A 20044-nucleotide genomic window follows, 5' to 3' on the forward strand; every position below is an offset into this window, starting at 1 on the left:
AGACCCGAACCACTCGTGTGAAAAGTTGTTTCTCACGTCACATTTGCTTTTTTCTGCTCTTGTTCTTGAGCCTTTTATGAGGGGGAACAGTTTCTCCCTATCTACTCTGTCCAGCCCCCTCATGATTTTGAACATCTCGGTCATACCCCCTCTCAGCCACCTTCTCTCCAAGTACTTTACTGGATTTGAAGCATTTTCAGATGTCCTGAGGTGTGTTGATGTGTTGCTTTCTTGTATCTTCTGTTGTATCCTTCTGCTCTCTGCTTTTGACCTTGGTGCTATTTCCCCCTGTCAAGTCCCACCTTTGCACAAGAGAACTCCTTGCAGTGATTCTTTCAATTCTTCCACTTTTCTCCACCAAGTAAAACTCTGCATTGCAAGCAAATTCTGTCATTTTTTTCTGATTTCTCACTCCAGGCTATTCCCCGACTTAGTTTAACTGTGAATTGGGACTTCTCTTTTGAAGGTACCATATAAATACACGTAGCTATGAGTTTATCTAACTCTCTATTTAAGAAGGGTTTCTGAATTCTTGTGAATGTTCTCTTTCAGATGAGTCTGTTGATATATCACTTGAAGTTTATGTTAGCAAGGACTCCGTGACATTATTAAACTCAGCTGAGGATAAAATTGAGGACATCTTGGTTTTGCATCTGGATCGGGGGAAGGATTATTTCCTAACAATTGGTGGGAACTACTTGCCGAGTTGTTTTGGTACATCACTTGAATCACTGTGTCGAATGAAGAAGCCAATTAGAGAAGTGCCCATCACCAAGCTTATAGATCTGGTAAGAATTTAAATTAATGTTAAAAGAACATATAGATTATTAATGTTTTGCACATTGCTCCTTGCAAATCCTTATTGTGCACTCCAACCCTCTTCTCCCGTCCTGATTTAAACTGAGTGACCGAAGTTACATTTCCTTATCCGACAATGATGCAGCAAAGAAATAGACCCTTCAACCCATCATGCCCATGCTGGCTCTTTGAAAGGGCTACCAAATTTGCACCATTTTCCTGCTCTTATAGTCCTGCGATTTTTTTTTCTTTTCTTCAATCTGATAAAAATCTTTGCTACCCTGGGGAAATGTGGCTGATATGAATACATTCTCTTCATTGATTCAATGTGGCTCTATTTATATATTGAAAGATTTAGACCCATGCAAGTGGTATTTGCTGTGAAGAAATGGGTATGCTAGAAAAAGCACCGAATAGTTTAGTTGTTACTAACAAACTGTTATGGGCGAGGTGTTTTCAGAACCCCAAAATGTATCATGGAGTTCAACCAACCCTTTAATGTATTTGTTGCTTTTCCGAGCACACGGCTTTTTCCCTAGGTGTGGGATTACAATTTTGGACACATGCGTTTTTAAACACAAAGCACTGTTTATTCCATGAACTCAACTTAACATCTTAAATAAACATTGGATCTCTTAACACCCCTTACTTCAAAGATAACTCAGACAATATTGCAACAGTAAATAATTCCTTAAAATGTTCCTTCAAACTTCCAAGAGACTTAACACCTTTAAACAAAATCACATCAGGTTAAAGGCTTCACTATTATAAGTTTAAATCACCCAAATGATCCAGAGATGGTCTTTTATGTCAGAGATCCAGCTCCCTGAAAACACAGACACTCCCAAGCTCTTTTCAAACTTGCAGCTCTCTGGAAACACACAGACACACACAAGCTGTTTTTAAACTGAAACTAAAAACCTGCCAAAATGGCTGACCTAAAGCCCAGCTCCACCCACTCTCTGACATCACTGTTTTCTTGAAGGTACATTGCTTAAACATCATGTCTTAAAGGCACCCTCACATGACAAAACTAATGTTGAACTTTTGTTCTGATCGAGGCAATTGTGTTTCTATTGCTTTTTTGTTGCCTCCAAATAATGATCTGTTTATGTGTGTAGAGCAGAGACACACGATGAAAACGCACATGAAGCATGCCCTGGACATTTTTAACCCCTTATTTTAATGTCTGATGATCTGAATGGTAAGCAACTGCACAAGTTAAAAGAAGTGCCGTAAGAACTTGCGGCTGTTCACGACAGCAGGAACATCCGGTCCCGCTGATGGCGCACCCCTGCCGTGGGTTTCGCGGCAGTAGGGGGTGGATTCAATGAGAAGTCCCATTGACAGCGGTGGGACCAGAAAATCCCACCATCTGCCAATAGCTGGCCGTGTCTCGCCACCAAGAAGCACACTGCAGGGAGGTCAGAGAATCTCCCTGCAATTTCTGCAGAAATATTCGCCACTCGCTTTTTTGTGTTAGGTGTGTTGTGCACCTTCAGAGGATCAATAGTGGAGAGTACTATTAATGGAGAAGCTAATTTCAGACCAAGAGAATAATGTTTAGGTGGATGGCTTATTCATATGGCATTTTTATTGTTTATTTTGTGTTTAAAACCCATACATCTCTCATATGTGTGCACTGTATGTGGCAGTGTTAACTTTTATCCTGGAATATTTGCCTCAGGAATATTTCTTTATGCTCCACCTTCTCCAGCAGCCACTAAAGTCATGTTTATCCCAGTTTGTCAGTTAGGAACTATTGAAAGTTTCCATTTCTTAGCAATGATATTCCAGCCTGCAGTCAGATATTGTGTTGGTTTAAACACCAGCTTTCCACCTCTGTATTCAAATCTAGCCAGAATTAAAGTCTGCTTTTTGTAAAAACCTCAAATGAAATCAGTTGAGGAAATATTGATCCATGTCATAAAACTAAGCAAAATTAATTGGCATTAATTTGGTAATCCCACTCCATGGTGGGTGGGGGTGTACAAGGTGGTAGTTGTGGGAAATAGGAATACGTTGCTCTGGTACAACTTTGATAGATTTTGGAGACGAGGGTGAGGGTACATTGTAGAAAGATATTTACAGAGTCTAATGTCCTATGTCTGACCTTAAAGTATGAGCTGTTAACACCTGTGCGTAAAATGGAGGATGTTCAATTCCCTAACATTCGTATCCCTTGATTTGATTAGTACCAGAAAGTATAAAATATAAAGCTTGTCTTTCTGCACTAATTTAGAGTCACTTTGGGCTAAGGATGGTTGGTTGGTGGTCAATAGTGCAAAATGCCACGCCGTTGCAATAAGGGAGTACTTTTGAAATTGCAGCTGAATTATGTTTTTAGAACAGAATAAAGGGAACTTTATCCTGAATCTTCCTATCCTCTACCTGACTTAAGAATGTTTTATTCGCAAACACAGAAGCTTTTCAAAAATACACACATTTTCCAGTTGCTGAATTGTACTTCCTCAGGTTCACTTCTGAAGTAGGGTTTTTAAAATGTGCATATTTTGAAAGTCGTGAACAACACTCCAAGGGAAAGAAGTAATTTTTATTACACTTAACTCAATTCTGTTGAATCTGCACATGATATTTTTCAGAAATCTTTCTCAGGCTGATGATTTTTTTCTCTTTCTGTCTCTTGTGCCATGTTCAGGATGATGACCACATGTTACTGAAGGTAATGGTACATTTGGAAAGTGTTAGACTAATACTGGTTGACTACATCTAATCCTTTTTAAATATTTCACAGATTTTGAAGGTTAGAATTGTTCTGAGTTTCCTCCGTGGCCTTGGGTATAAAGTCACTGGTGTATTACTGAACCAGATAAACCAGAATGTAATGTTTGATTTCCAATTCTATTGAATTATTCCATTACACTTGGTCTAACGCTATTAGTCCCTACACTCCTGGATAATGAGGTTTAATTACAAACCGGATCCCTGCTTCTCATCATGGCCCAGAGGTCCGTATTAGAAAGTGCACAAAAAAGGATTGTAGTTGCCAAGAAAATGTATCACCCATGACAAAAAGGGCCTGATCAGCTCTTCCCCCACCAAGTAATAAGGTAAGAACTGACACTTCCCTTCCTTTTCCCCAAGTTAAATTTTTTTTTTAAATATATTTTATTCAAGATTTTTTGGCCAAACATAACAGTACACAGTTTTTCTTTTTAACAACAATAAAACAATATAAATAACAGTGGCCAGTTTTAAACAAATAAATAAATAATATATTTTTAAAAACTAAATGGCAACTGCCTTATCAAAAATAGTTACTCTCCAAAAGTACAATCTAACAGTCCAATATATATTACCTAAAACAAATGCCTATACATATACAATGACATCCCTGAGAGCCCGCCCGGGTCCTCCTCTCCCCCCCCCCCCCCCCCCCTCCCCCCTGGGTTGCTGCTGTTGCCTTCTTTCTTTTCCATTCCCTCTATCGTTCTGTGAGGTAGTTGACGAACGGTTGCCACCGCCTGGTGAACCCCTGAGCCGAACCCCTTAATACGAACTTAATCCGTTCTAGCTTTATAAACCCTGCCATGTCATTTATCCAGGTCTCCACGCCCGAGGGTTTGGCTTCCTTCCACATAAGCAATATCCTGCGCCGGGCTACTAGGGACGCAAAGGCCAAAACATCAGCCTCTCTTGCCTCCTGCACTCCCGGCTCTTCTGCGACCCCGAATATAGCCAACCCCCAGCCTGGCTCGACCCGGACCCCCACCACCTTCGAAAGCCCCTTCGCCACCCCCACCCAGAACCCCTGTAGTGCCGGACATGACCAGAACATGTGGGTGTGATTCGCTGGGCTTCTCGAGCATCTCCCACACCTATCCTCTACCCCGAAAAATTTACTGAGCCGTGCTCCAGTCAAGTCATATGCGCCCTGTGTAAAACCTTAAATTGTATCAAGCTTAGCCTGGCACACGAGGACGATGAGTTTACCCTACGTAGGGCATCAGCCCATAGCCCCTCTTCGATCTCTTCCCCCAACTCTTCCTCCCATTTCCCTTTCAGCTCATCTATCATGATCTCCCCCTCGTCCCTCATTTCCCTATATATATCCGACACCCTACCATCCCCCACCCATGTCTCTGAGATCACTCTATCTTGCACCTCCTGCGTCGGAAGCTGCGGGAATTCCCTCACCTGTTGCCTCGCAAACGCCCTCAGTTGCATATACTTAAACGCATACTTTTCCGTCAGCGCTCCCATACTTGCAAACGTCCCATCCAGGAACAGATCTCTCAGTAGTACTACCCCAGCTCTTTGCCATACTCCAAATCCCCCATCCATTCTCCCCGGAACAAACCTATGGTTATTTCTTATCGGGGACCGCACCGAGGCTCCCGTCCTTCCCCTATGCCGTCTCCACTGCCCCCAAATTTTTAGTGTTGCCACCACCACTGGGCTTGTGGTGTATTTCTTCGGTGAGAACGGCAACGGTGCCGTCACCATTGCTTGTAGGCTGGTCCCCTTGCAGGACGCCCTCTCCAATCCCTTCCACGCCGCTCCCTCTCCTTCTCCCATCCACTTACACACCATTGAGATATTGGCGGACCAGTAATAATCGTTTAGGCTCGGTAGTGCCAGCCCCCCCCCCCCTATCTCTACTACGCTGCAAGAACCCCCTCCTCACTCCCGGGGTCTTCCCGGCCCACACAAAACTCATAATACTTTTCTCAATTCTCTTAAAAAAAGCCTTCGTGACCATCACCGGGAGGCACTGAAACACAAAGAGGAATCTCGGGAGAACCACCATTTTAACCGCCTGCACCCTACCTGCCAGTGACAGGGACACCATGTCCCATCTCTTGAAATCCTCCTCCATCTGTTCCACCAATCGTGTTAAATTAAGCCGGTGTAAGGTTCCCCAATTCTTGGCTATCTGAATCCCTAAGTACGGTAGTCTCTTGTTACCTTCCTCAGCAGTAAATCCTCTATTTCCCTGCTCTGCTCCCCCAGATGCACCACAAACAACTCACTTTTCCCCGTGTTCAATTTGTACCCCGAAAAATCCCCAAACTCCCCAAGTATCCGCATTATCTCTGGCATCTCCTCCACCGGGTCCGCCACATACAACAACAAATCATCCGCATACAAAGATACCCGGTGTTCTTCTCCTCCCCTAAACACTCCCCTCCACTTCCTGGAACCCCTCAGTGCTATGTCCAGGGGCTCAATCGCCAATGCAAACAATAACGGAGACAGGGGACACCCCTGCCTCGTCCCTCTGTGAAGCCGGAAATAATCAGACCTCCGTCCATTCGTGACCACACTCGCCATCGGGGCCCTATACAGCAACTGTACCCATCCGATATACCCATCTCCAAAGCCAAATCTCCTCAGCACCTCCCACAGATAATCCCACTCCACTCTGTCGAATGCTTTCTCGGCATCCATCGCCACCACTATCTCCGCTTCCCCCTCTGGCGGGGGCATCATCATTACCCCGAGCAACCTTCGTATGTTCGTGTTCAGCTGTCTCCCCTTCACAAACCCGGTTTGGTCCTCATGGACCACCCCCGGGACACAGGTCCTCTATCCTCGTCGCCATCACCTTGGCCAGAATCTTAGCATCCACGTTTAAAAGGGAAATGGGCCTATAGGACCCGCATTGCAGCGGGTCTTTTTCCTTCTTTAAGAGGAGCTATATCGTTGCCTCTGACATAGTCGGGGGCAGCTGCCCCCTTTCCCTAGCCTCATTAAAGGTTCTCGTCAAAAGCGGGGCCAGCAAGTCCATATACTTCCTATAAAATTCCACCGGGAATCCGTCTGGTCCCGGGGCCTTCCCCGCCTGCATGCTCCCAATCCCTTTCACTACCTCCTCCATCTCAATCTGTGCTCCCAGTCCCGCCCTCTCCTGTTCCTCCACCTTGGGGAATTCCAACTGATCCAGAAAGCACATCATTCTCTCCTTCCCTTCCGGGGGCTGAGCTTTATATAATTTTTCGTAGAATGCCTTGAACACCCCATTCACTCTCTCCGCTCCCCGCTCCATCTCTCCCTCCTCATCTCTCACCCCCCCTATCTCCCTCGCTGCTCCCCTCTTCCTCAGTTGGTGGGCCAGCAACCGGCTCGCCTTCTCTCCATATTCGTACTGTATACCCTGTGCCCTCCTCCATTGTGCCTCTGCATTACCCGTAGTCAACAAGTCAAATTCTACATGTCGCCTTTGTCTTTCCCTGTACAGTCCCTCCTCCGGTGCCTCCGCATATTGTCTGTCCACCCTCAAAAGTTCTTTCAGCAACCGCTCCCTTTCTCTACCCTCCTGCTTTCCTTTATGTGCCATGATAGATATCAGCTCCCCTCTAACCACTGCCTTCAACGCCTCCCAGACTACTCCCACCTGAACCTCCCCATTGTCATTAAGCTCCAAGTAACTTTCAATACACCCCCTCACCCTTAAACATACCCCCTCATCCGCCAATAATCCCATGTCCATTCTCCAGGGTGGGTGCTGTTCTTTTTCCTCTCCTATCTCCAGGTCCACCCAATGTGGAGCATGGTCCGAGATAGCTATGGCCATGTACTCCGTCCCTGTCACCTTCGGGATCAGTGCCCTTCCCAAAACAAAAAAGTCTATCCGTGAATATACTTTATGGACACAGGAGAAAAACGAAAACTCCTTACTCCTAGGCCTGCTAAATCTCCAGGGGTCTATTCCTCCCATCTGCTCCATGAAGTCCTTGAGCACCCTAGCTGCAGCCGGCCTCCTCCCCGTCCTGGACCTCAATCTGTCCAGCCCTGGGTCCAGCACCGTACTGAAGTCTCCCCCCATTACCAACTTTCCCGCCTCTAGGTCCGGGATACGTCCCAACATACGCCTCATAAAATTTGCATCATCCCAGTTCGGGGCATATATGTTCACTAGAACCACCTCCTCCCCTTGCAATCTACCACTCACCATCACGTATCTACCCGCACTATCCGCCACTATGGTCTTTACCTCAAACAGTACCCGTTTCCCCACTAATATAGCCACCCCCCTGTTCTTTGCATCTAACCCCGAATGAAACACCTGCCCCACCCATCCTTTGCGTAGACTGACCTGGTCTATCAGTTTCAAATGCGTCTCCTGCAGCATAACCACATCTGCCTTTAATTTCTTTAGGTGTGCGAGTACCCGTGCCCTTTTAATTGGCCCGTTCGGCCCTCTCACATTCCACGTGATCAGCCGGGTTGGGGGGGCTCTTTACCCCTCCCCCCCCCCCCCCCCCCCTTGTCGACTAGCCATCCCCTTTTTTAATCCAGCTCCTCACCCGGTTCCCACGTACCCGTATATCCCCCAGACGGCGCCCTCCCGCCTCGACCACCCCACCCCGTACCAGCTCCCCCCTCTCCCCAGCAGCAGCAACCCAGTTAACCCCCCCCCCCCCAGATCCCTTTCTAGCGTAGTTGCACCCCCCATGTTACTCCCAGAAGTCATCAAACTCTGGCTGACCTCGGCTTCCCCCCGTGACCTCGGCCCCCACTGTGCGAGGCCCCCTCCTTCCTGCTTCCCTGTTCCCGCCATGATTACCATAGCGCGGGAACAAAGCCCGCGTTTCCCACTTGGCCCCGCCCCTGATGACCGGCGCCCACAGTTCCTCATCCTCCCTCCCCCCCCCCCACCTCCCCCACAACATGGGGAAGAGAGAAAAGTTACAGGGTCGCAAGATTAACAACTTGAAAAATCATCCCCTCCCCCTTTTTCCCCCCTTCACCCCACGTAATCACCCCACCACTTTGTCCCAAACGTTCTTTTTCTTGCCCGCCTATTCCAGCTTCTCGTCCACAATAAATGTCCACGCCTCTTCTGCCGTCTCAAAGTAGTGGTGCTTCCCTTGGTGTGTGACCCACAATCTTGCCAGCTGCAACATTCCGAATTTGACCTTTTGTGAAGCACCGCCTTAGTCCGATTAAAACTTGCCCTCCTTCTCGCCACTTCCGCACTCCAATCTTGATATACGCGGATCACCGCGTTCTCCCACCTACTGCTCCGAGTTTTCTTCGCCCATCTGAGGACCATCTCTCTGTCATTATAGCGGAGAAATCCCACCACTCTGGCTCGAGGTATTTCTCCAGCCCTCGGTCTTCGCGCCATAACTCGATAAGCTCCCTCCACCTCCAACGGGCCCGTCGGGGCCTCCGATCCCATTAACGAGTGAAGCATCGTGCTCACATATGCCCCGACATCCGCCCCTTCTGCGCCTTCGGGAAGACCAAGAATCCTTAAATTCTTCCTCCTCGCATTATTCTCCAGCACCTCCAGCCTTTCCTCACACCTTTTGTGTTGTGCCTCGTGCATCTCTGTCTTCACCACCAGGCCCTGTATGTCGTCCTCATTCTCAGCGGCCTTTGCCTTCACGACCCGAAGCTCCTGCTCCTGGGTCTTTTGCTCCTCCTTTAGCCCTTCAATCGCCTGTAATATCGGGGCCAGCAGCTCCTTCTTCATCTCCTTTTTTAGTTCTTCCACACAGCGCCGCAGGAACTCTTGTTGGTCAGGGCCCCATACTAAACGGCCACCTTCCGACGCCATCTTGCTTTGTGCTTGCCTTCCTTGCCGCTGCTCTAGAGGATCCTCCGCAATCCGGCCGCTTTCCTCTCCTTTTTCCATCCGTATCCAGGGGGGATTCCCTTCTGGTTTACCACAGTGTTTTTAGCCGTTAAAATTGCCGTTGGGGCTCCAATTAAGAGCCCAAAAGTCCGTTCCACTGGGAGCTGCCGAAACGTGCGACTTAGCTGGTCATCGCCGCACCCCTTCCCCAAGTTAAATTGAGTAACAAGTAATTCTGGCATCTGAAATGACTTGGTTGTGAAACCAGTACTGTAAATTGTTAGATTTGTTGACATTTTTTTAATAAGATAACATTGGGTCAGAAATGCCATTAAAGGAAGTAATTTTTTACTGTTGGCTTAAGTACTCAAGTAATTGGTGGATGGTAAAGGGGCTGGAAGTTTTCTCCTCCGAGGAGGAGGTGGTTGCTTCGGTATTGGTATCTCAATGAAATGACCATTCAGTTATGAGCCGACACAGTATCTGGCGACTGGCTGTTTGACCTTGCAGGGCACCCCATCTGAGTCCAATTTTATTCTTTCCCAAACTATGTGCACAGGAATCACCGAAGAGCAAGAAGGATTGAAACGCCCTGGTTGAATTATTTTCTCCCACTTCATCATATCCCTAGGACATTGAAACCAGTTGCACTGTCCCAACGGATGCCGTGGCTGAAATGAGCTAACTCAGCATAAACCCATGGTCTTGGCTATTAAAATAGAGAGCCTTTGGCTCAGACAAGAAGCTTCCTATGCATCACCTTAATATAAAATAAAACAGTGCAATATTGATGCCTGCCAAAATATATTTCGGGAGCATTTCTAGTGAATGTAATCCACCAGTTGTTACAAATGACCCCCAGATACTTAACATGGCACAAATGTTGCATTTTTTCTGTGATTTTTAAAATATAATACTGGCATCTTAAGAATTCCAAGGGAGGCTGACTAACTTCTACATTTTAAATCTGACCCTGTTATCAACTAACATATTTATGGGTTAATTTTGCTATTATTAAACTAAAACAAATTCATGGTCTGAAGTATTTGTAAGCTGGTGAACCAAGTGACATGTTTGCCTTCACAGGAACATTTTTACTCCTTCAGAGACTCTTTGTGCAGAATTACAATACTCAATCAGCCAATGTAAGCCACATATACTGTTAAGTGTTGAGATTTGCAGGACTTTGCATAGCATATGGCATTAAATTGCTTCCTGCAAATCTATTTTCATACCAATCGGATTAAACATTCCTGTTTGCAATGATGTGGCCTCCTGCTAAGGTATCTCAAAGGGGATTATTCCAGGGGGAAAAGGGATGTAAGTAAAAATAGAAAACTTTATAAAGGATCGATGGATAAATATTAAATTGAAAAACACTCATTGCTGGTTCCAGATTAAAGCTTATGTCAGTAGATGGAGTATAAAAAAGATTGTAAAATACACAGTTTAAATTTTCACAGCACTCTTGTTCTAAATCATAGAATATGGCACAGAGACCATTCGGCCAATTGAGTCCATGCATGCTCTCCATGGAGTGATCCAGTCAGTCCCATTCTCCTGCTCTGTCCCCACAACCGTGCAAGTTTATTTATCTCAAGTGAATATCCAATTTTCTTTTGATATTGATTGTCTCTGCTTCCATAACCCTCTTGAGCAGCAAGTTCCAGGTCAGTACCACTTGCTGCATTAAAATAAGTTCTCCTGCATCTTTTGCCCAAAACCTTAAATTGGTGCCCTCTAGTCCTTCTACCATCAGCTAATGGGAATAGTTTTCCTTTGTCTACCTTATACCATGTCTTGTATATGTCTATCAATTCCCTTTGCTCCAAGGAGAACACCCCCAGCTTCTCGAACTTAATCTTGTAGCTAAAATCTCACACCCTTGGAACCATTCTGGCTATTCTCCTCTGCACCCTCTCAAGGACCCTCACATCCTTCCCAAAATACATCAACCAGAACTGGTTGCAATACCCTAGTTGTGGCCTTACCAGAGATTTATAAAGGCTCAACATAACTAGACTAATTGTAAACTGAATACTTCTGTTTATGAAGCCCAAGATTCCATCTGCTTTGTTAACCACTCTCTCAACATGTTCGACCTTCAAAGATCAGTGCACGTGCACCCACTGGTGCACGTGCACCCACTGGTGCACTCCCTCTGTTTTACCAAAATGCATCACTTCATACGTGCCTCTATTAATTTCTGCCTGCCACTTGCCTGCCCTTCTGCTAGCCAATCTATGTCCTGTTGCAGTCAATTAGTATCATCCTCCCTTGTTTGCCACTCACCCAAGTGTGGTATCATTGGCACCTTTTGACATCTTATTCTGTATTATTGGCATGCTTAAATATTAGGGGGTTTATGGGCTGGATTCTCTTCCTTTCCAGCTATGTCGGGAGGAAGTGTCTAGTTGTACAATGAAAAAGTCTGCGGCGCCCCCGCACCAATGCTCCACACGATGGGGGGCTAGCAGCCACGCCACGTTAAACTCCATACGTTCCAAACATAAACAGCCGGAGAATTGCCGGGTCCGTGGCCGCGCATGTGCACAGCGATGACCTGCAGCGGTTGCGCCGTACAACATGGCAACTGTCCGACCAAATAATGTCCCCTGGACACCCCCTCACCGCCCCCTGGACAACCCCCCCCCCCCCCAGCACTCGCTGAACCCCCCCCCCCGCCAGCAGCACAGCTCCCGCCCAACTGTGGCAACACTGGATGCAGTCCGCAGCCGCCATGCCGGGTTTATGTAAGGTCAGACCACACGCGACCCGCGTGGTCAGGAACTCAGCCGATCGGGAGCAGAGCATTGGGGGAGGGCCTCAAACCGACACGCTGAATCTGTCACAACGGCATGCGGCGCACGCCTCGATGATGCCGATTTGGAGGGGGCGGAGCATCTGAAAAATGGCACCGACCCCGATTCAGCCGCAAGCGGGGATTCTCCGCCCGATCGCCGAATACGATTTCGGAGTCAAGCAACGGAGAATCCCGCCGTATGTTCTCCCACCGGAGGAGAATTGCACCCATTTACAATCCCCCTAGGATACAAATCGGGAAGCAATTCTGTATCCCTTGCAAATGTATACCTGCCGATGAATACGCGGGATTCCCAAGGGAATACCACTATTGGGCCACCATTGCGAGCGGGTGGCCTGATAGCGATGTTCCGCAGCCGTCCACTCCCCTCACCGCAAATCAGCCCTGAACCCCCCCCCCAGCAACGCAAAGCAGCTCCCTACCCTCATATTGTCTAGGTACCCTCTCCCCCAAGTATGGGGGTGATCCCGTCAGCCCGCACCTCCTAACGAGGGAGACCCCCCTCCCCAGGAACCCCTGTAATACGGAGGCCTCTTCTCTCTCTTCCCCCATCTCCCCCCCTCCCCCCCCCCCTCCCCAAGGATCAGTGACTCTATAAGTGTTGAAACCTCAACGTTCACAAACATTGACCACGTTGATGAGAGGTAAGTGCGTTGCAATCGCACGCTTGAGTGATTGGAATGCACTTAGTGCTTGGCATGCACTTATCTCCCTTTGATGTGGTTAATATATGTCACCACTGATCCATGAAGGGATAAAAATGAAGCAAAACTGCAGCTGATTTGTGGAAGCTGTCAATCATAACCCACTACTAGAAAGTTTTGAATGGCTTGCAGCTAATGGATCTGTGGGGTTAAAACACAGGATACAGTTGTTCTCCTTCAAGGAAGTTCATGTGGAGCCCCAAATAAGTGTTACAGCTGTAATTTGTTTACACTGGCGCTATCTGGATTTCTCTCTAGCTTCCGGACAGGGGTCTCTTTTCGTAGAAACATAGAAAATAGGTGCAGGAGTAGGCCATTCGGCCTTTGAGTCTGCACCACCATTCAATATGATCATGGCTGATCATGCAAATTCAGTATCCCATTCCCGTTTTCTCTCCATACTCCTTGATCCCTTTCGCCGCAGGGGCCACGTGCAGTTCCCTCTGGAATATATCCAACGAACTGGCCCCAACAGCTTTCTGTGGTAGAGAATTCCACAAGTCCACAACTCTCTGAGAGAAGACGTTCTTCGTCATCTCAGTCCTGAATGGCTTACTCCTTATTCTTAGGCTGTGACCCCTAGTTCTGGACATCCCCAACATTGGGACCATTGTTCGCACGACTAGCCGGTCCACTCCCACAGGACTTTATATGTTTCTATGAGATCCCCTCTCATTCTTCTAAACTCCAGTGAGTACAAGCCTGATCGATCCAGTCTTTCTTCATGTCAGTCCTGCCCGGGAATTAATCTGGTAATCCTTTGCTGGATACCCTCAATAGCGAGAATGTCCCTCCTCAAACTAGGAGAACAAAATTGCACACAATACCTAAGGTGTGGCCTCACCAAGGCCCTGTATAACTGCAACAAAACATCCCTATTCCTATACTAAAATCCTCTCGCTCTGAAGGCAAGCATGCCATTAGTTTTCCTCCATGCCTGCTGTACCTGCATGCAATCCTTCAGTGGCTGTTGCACCATGACACCCAGGCACTTCCCCTTTTCCAAAACTGCCACCATTCAGATAATAATCTGCCTTCCTGTTTTTGCCACCAAAGTGGATGAGCTCACATTTACCCACTTTATATTGCATTTGCCAAGTATTTGCCTATTCAACCAGCCTGTCCAAGTCGCCCTGCAGCATCTTTGCATCCTCCTCACAGCACACACTGCCAACCAGCTTAGTGTCATCTGCAAAATTGAAGATATTGCATGCAATTCCTTCATCCAAACCATTAATGTATATTGCGAACAGCTGGGTCCCAGCATTGAAACCTGCAGTACGCCACTAGTCACTGCCTGCCACTCTGGAAAGGACCCGTTTATTCCCACTCTCTGCTTCCTGTCTGCCAAACCGTTCTCTATCCATATCAATACATTACCCCCATACCATGAGCTTTAATTTTGCTCACTAATCTCTTGTGTGGGACCATGCCAAAAGCCTTTTTAAAGACCAGATACACAACATCCAATGTTTCACCCTGTCCCCTCGACTGGGCACATCCTCAAAAAGTCCAGAAGATTTGTCAAGCATGGTTTCCCTTTAGTGAATCCATGCTGACTTGGACCGATCCTGTCCCCACTTTCCAAATGCTCAGTTATTTCATCCTTAATAATTGATTCCAGCATTTTCCTCACCACCAATGTCAGAATAACCGTCCTATAATTCCCTGTTTTCTCTGTCCCTCCCTTTTTAAAAAGTGGGGTTACATTAGCTGCACTCCAATCCATTGGAACTCTTCCAGAGTCTATAGAATGCTGGAAAATTATCACCAATGTGTTCACTCTTCCTGGGACCTCTTCCTTAAGTACTCTGGGATGCAGAGCATCAAGCCCTAGGGACATATCGGGTTTTCATTCCATCAATTTCCACAGTGCAATTTCCTGACTAATAAGGATTTCCTTCAGTTTATCCTTTATGCTAGACCCTCTTTGTCCCCTAGTATTTCCCGAAGGTTATTTGTGTGCTACTTCGTGAAGACAGATCCAAAGTAATTGTTCAACTGGTCTGCCATCTCTTTGTTGCCACTTATGAATTCACCTGATTCTAACAGTAAGCAGAAGGTGGCAGGAGGAAGAAGGGCGCAGAAGGGTCGATTTGAACTTGGACTCTATTCTTATAGTCCCCAGGGGCTTCCTGCCTTTCGGGGTGGACCCTGGGCGTGGTTCTCCACTCCCATGCCGGTTGGGAGAATCGCCTGGGCTGCCAAAATTTCCGGGAACGGCCCGGTCGAGTTTGGCAGGCCGGAGAATCGCTGGAGACACCGAAAATGGCGATTCTCCGGCACCCCCGCTATTCTGAGGCCCGGATGGGCCGAGTGGCCAGGCCAAAACAGCGGATTCCCCCCGGTGCCGTCCACACCTGGTCGCTGCAGGCGTGAGCGGTGCGTGAACGCTAGGGGGGGGGCGAGGGGCGAGGGGGGATCCTGCACCGGGCTTTACCTGAAATGTGGGGTGGCCCGCGATCAGGGCCCACCGATCGTCGGGCCATCCTCTCTGAAGGAGGACCCCCTTCCTTCCGCGGCCCCGCAAGATCCGTCCGCCATCTTCTTGCGGGGCGGACTTGGAGAGCAAGGTAACCACGCATGCGCGGGTTGGCGCCGGCCAACCCGCGCATGCGCGGATGACGCCCGTTATGCGGCACCGGCCGCGTCATCTATGCGGTGCCGCCTTTATGCGGGCGACAAGGCCTGGCGCGTGTAGATGACGCGGCCCCGATCCTGGCCCATTGTCAGGGCCTGAATCGGTCGGGACCGGGGCCGTTCCGCGCCGTCGTGAACTTTGTCCCAATCACTTGGTTCGATATTCTCCAATGCTGGAGCGATTCCTTGATCGAAGGGCGGTCTTGGGGTGATCGTTCACCTCCTTTTGTGTAGGCTCCTGTTGGCGCCGAAGAGTCTGGGTTGGCTTTGTGTGTCTAAATTGTTGAACATTGTTCCCGGGGATTGCTCATTAGTATTCAGATGGCTGGTGTTTTGTTGTTCTAATGGCTACAGGTATCGATCTTGTCTGGCCTTCCCAGAGGTGAATACCCAGTTTACCTGCAGCTGCTTGTTTTAGTCCTGTTGGCTGATTTTCCCATCAGCCTTTTCCGTTCGCCATTTTAAATCGGGGTTAGCCATTCTAAATCGGGAGTTAGCCATTTTAACTGGCTACACCACGTGATTCCTGGCCATAGGGACCGGAGAATCCCAGGTGCCGGGCCTGCTAAATGGATGCAAATGGGTCATTAAGACCCATTTGTATTAATTTGCATCCTTCCACTGGCGCGCAGCCAAGGGGGTCGGATCATCACGTTCGGATCGGCGCCCACCACCAATCCCTATTACGGGTTTCTCCGCCGCATCGTGGGCCCAGATCCAGCCCCACGTCTGTGGTATATCTTGCTATGATTTGCTCCTTTTCACATTATTCTTAATGCTGGTGAATATTCTCTTTGATTTAAAGGCAGCATCAGTAATTGTGAATGAAGAAATAAAAGATTGTATACTTTAGCAGAATATTAAACTGCCATGGCTGAATAACTTGTTTACATAGTTGGGGCTTTTAACATTCTTGGAAATATTAGATAATAATCGACACATTTCAAGGTACAGTGAAATGAAACCTGTTGCTAAATGCTGTATTTTTGCATTGTTAATTGATAATATTTTATTTGCAGGTTTTGCTGATTTCATTTTGCCAAAAAGTGCTGTCTTCTCTGCTCATGTATTTTTTCTCTGATATTCATCTTTTGAAAATAAAATGAAATGAAAATCACTTATTGTCACAAGTAGGCTTCAAATGAAGTTACTGTGAAAAGCCCCTAGTCGCCACATTCCGGCACCTTTTCGGGGAGGCTGGTATGGGAATTGAACCGTGCTGCTGGGCTGCCTTGGTCTGTTTTAAAAGCCAGCAATTTAGCCCTGTGCTAAACCAGCCCCTTATTATTTTTGCTCTTACTGTTTTTCTGGTCTTTAACGAAAAAGTCCAACGTTTCCCTTTATTATATCCGAAATACTACTCGTTCACGAAAAGCACATGCTTTCTTTTCCTGCATTGCATCTCTATTAAGAGTGCTCGTGGAAATCCTTTACATATTCACACATCCAGCAAGCACATTGAGATGAGTACTGATGAATGCCCACTTTTCAACCATGTAAGTGACTTATTTTTTCTAATTTCCTACAAAATGTTGATTATTTTTTATTCCTAATTTTACCTGCATTTGAATAAAATTAAATCCAAATTATTTCTATAATTTTTTTCACGAATTAAAAATTGAAGATTTAAGAAAGTTCCAGCTCTTCAAGACAGAGTCAAAAAGAATGGATCTGAAATTGACATTCCTACTACTGAGGAGTTCAGTCTGAGCCCAACTCTTCTTCCAGGCACTCCTCCCACTCTTCAGTTCCCTCCCTTCCCTGCATTTCTTTCTTTCCCACAACTCTGTTTAAAGCATTGCTCCCCGGGCAACTGGCACCCAAATAACCATGTGCAAGCAGGAAAATAGTACATCCATGCATTGTTAATAAATGAATATGTTACTGATCAAGAAGTAAGCTAGAAGTAAGCTTGGTGTAAAGTCATCATCACTACATTCCTTGTGGCATAATGTAATGAAACATATTTTCTAATAACTCTTGGAATTTTAAAAAGTGACATTTTTCCTGAGTTCAAGCCTTTTTTAATGATAACTAGAGGACTAACAATTTCTGAACATAGCATTAGGCCATAGCGCACCAGTATCGCTTAGAACTTAGGAATTCTGTAGGGCTTTTTGGAAAAGAAAAACTAGTTATTTTTGTTTTAAAAAATGAATAACTCCCAATTCAAACTTTTTTGTAAAACCTTTTATTTTCATGGTGATTATCAATTTTATAACTATAAAAGATTATAAAAATAATGCAAAGTCCTGCTTTTGTACTTAATCAACTAAAACCTAAATCCCAGTCTGGATTTGAATGGGCTGTACCAATCAAAAATGACTAAGGACTTGTCCCTTTCCAGCAACTGACCCTGAATTTTCCAAATTCTTTACTGTGTTGACTAGGAGAAATCTCGTTTTGAGCTCGTCTCAATGGATAATATAACAACTGACAATAAACCTCTACAGATTCCGAAGGAAATTTGGTTGTTGGTGGATCATCTCTTTAAAAATGCAAGTCGACAGGTAGGTGTAACAAATTTTGCATCTTGTAATACACAAAGAAAATGGTTAATTAAATGCTAATTCTGGATAATGAAAGGAATTCTATCAGAGCTATTGTGATTTTGCAAAAACAACAATAACGCTATGTTTTGGATGCAATGGGTCTTTCTGTAGCCTTTCCACAGAGTTTTCATGATCCTAGTTATTTTCTTTTAATTATTCTTTGCATTTGTTTCCCCTTCCTTGCCTAAAGTTGCTGACTGTTGCTGGGATATGATTCAGTGTTCTAGTCATTCTTAATATCAGATCTAAGCAATGTTGCTAGGCTATAAGACAATTAAGGCTTTCACAGTGAAACCTGATACTGTCCCAATTTGAACACATCCAGGAGTTAAAAGAAACCAATTTCAGAAACAAACAAATTCCACTTCCCTGCCCCCCACCATTTACCTTTCCTCCTGATGAATTACGAGTTCCACATAGTTGTACCTGGAACCTCCTCGTCTATATGCCTTCCTGATGCAACAAGCTCACTGGCCTTTTTTCTTAGTGCTACCTGCCGATAATAGTATGGAGCTTGTAGCAATGAGACATGCAGACTGGGCCTAGATGTTCATCTGTGTAGCACTTTTGTTTTGCATTCCTCAAAATGAGCATCCTCAAATTTCTAGAGCATTGTATAGAAAACCAAGCAGATGAGTTTGAAATGTGAGTTTTCACCAGTGCAGAGAACTTAAGTTTTCATTAACTTTTTGATGTTTTGACAGGAGGACCTGTTCCAGACACCTGGTACACAGGAGGAACTTCAACAGATCTTTGACTGCTTGGACACGAGCATTCCACAAACCATTCGTATCCTTTACACAACAACATGGAGGCAAAGTCAAGTTTTGTTTTATTCTTCAAGGGGTGTGCACGTTGCTGGCAAGGCTAGCTTTTGTTGTCCATCCAAAAGTCCCTGAAGGAGATGGCAGTGAGCTGCTGCCTTGCACAGCTGCAGTCCTTCTGGTGCATCTGCATCCATGGTGCTGCTGGGGCGGAAGTTGCAGAATTTTGATCCTGCTACAGTGAAGGAACGGCGATATAGTTCCCAAGTCGGGATGCTGTGCGCGTTGGAGGGCAACTTCCAGATTATGGGGTTTCCAAGTGTCTGTTATCCTTGTCCTTTTGGTGATAGAGGTTGCAGGTTTGCAAGGTGCTGTTGAAGGTGGCTACAGTGCGTTTTGTGTGTAGTTCTCACTGCTGCTACTGTCCGTAATGGAGGGAGTGAATGTTGGATGGGATACCTACCAAACATGCCACATTGTCCTGGATGATGTTGAACTTCTTGAGTGTTGTTGGAGCCACACTCTTCCAGGCAAGTGAGTTTTCCGTCACACCCCTGACTTGGTCCTTGTAGAAGGTGGACAGGCTTTGGAGAGTCAGGATGAGTTGCATTATTATTAAAAGACTTTTCCAGTTCAGTTTTTGGTCAATGGCAAAATGCAAGATGTTGATAGTGGGGGAATCAGTGATGGTAATCTTGTTGAATATCATGGGGAAATGGTTCTATTCTCTTTTGTTGGAGATTATCATTGCCTGATATGTGTATGAGATAAAGTTACCTGCCACCTATCAGCTCAAGCCTAAATGTTGTTCGGGTCTTGCTGCATATAGTACTGCTTCAGTATCTGGGATGTCGCAAATGGTACTGAATCACCAGTGAACATTCCCATTTCTGATCTTACGATGGTGGGAAGGTCATTGATGAAGCAGCTTCAGGGCCTAGGATACTACCCTGAGGAACTCCTGCAGCAATATCCTGGAATTGAGATGATTAGGTTTTGTGCTAGGTATGACTCCAATCGGTGGAGAGTTTTCCCCATGATTCCCATTTTTACTCGGACTCCCTGATACCATACTCTGTCAGATGCTGCCTTGATGTCCAGGGCATTCACAACTTCCCTGGGGTCAAGTGTTATTTTTTATTCATTTGGGGGATATGAGTATTATTGGTTTTATTTTACAGGCACTGTTGCTATAAAAACTAAAATGTATGTCA

General features: G+C 46.2%; 1 protein-coding gene across 4 annotated transcripts in view; it reads left to right on the plus strand.

Moving 5' to 3' along the window:
* The window catches only part of ocrl (OCRL inositol polyphosphate-5-phosphatase), a 130948-nt gene that overhangs the window by 88982 nt on the left and 21922 nt on the right, over positions 1–20044 (plus strand). For 3 of the 4 annotated variants that reach the window (XM_072505384.1, XM_072505386.1, XM_072505387.1), the window contains 4 exons: positions 553–788; positions 3458–3481; positions 17905–18024; positions 18771–18855. In XM_072505384.1, the coding sequence (XP_072361485.1) occupies positions 553–788; positions 3458–3481; positions 17905–18024; positions 18771–18855 (465 nt within the window). The remainder of the gene's footprint in view (positions 1–552; positions 789–3457; positions 3482–17904; positions 18025–18770; positions 18856–20044) is intronic. The other variant, XM_072505385.1, reaches the window with a different exon arrangement.

This window comes from Scyliorhinus torazame, chromosome 5, assembly GCF_047496885.1.
Source record: "Scyliorhinus torazame isolate Kashiwa2021f chromosome 5, sScyTor2.1, whole genome shotgun sequence".
Lineage (NCBI taxonomy): Eukaryota > Metazoa > Chordata > Chondrichthyes > Carcharhiniformes > Scyliorhinidae > Scyliorhinus > Scyliorhinus torazame.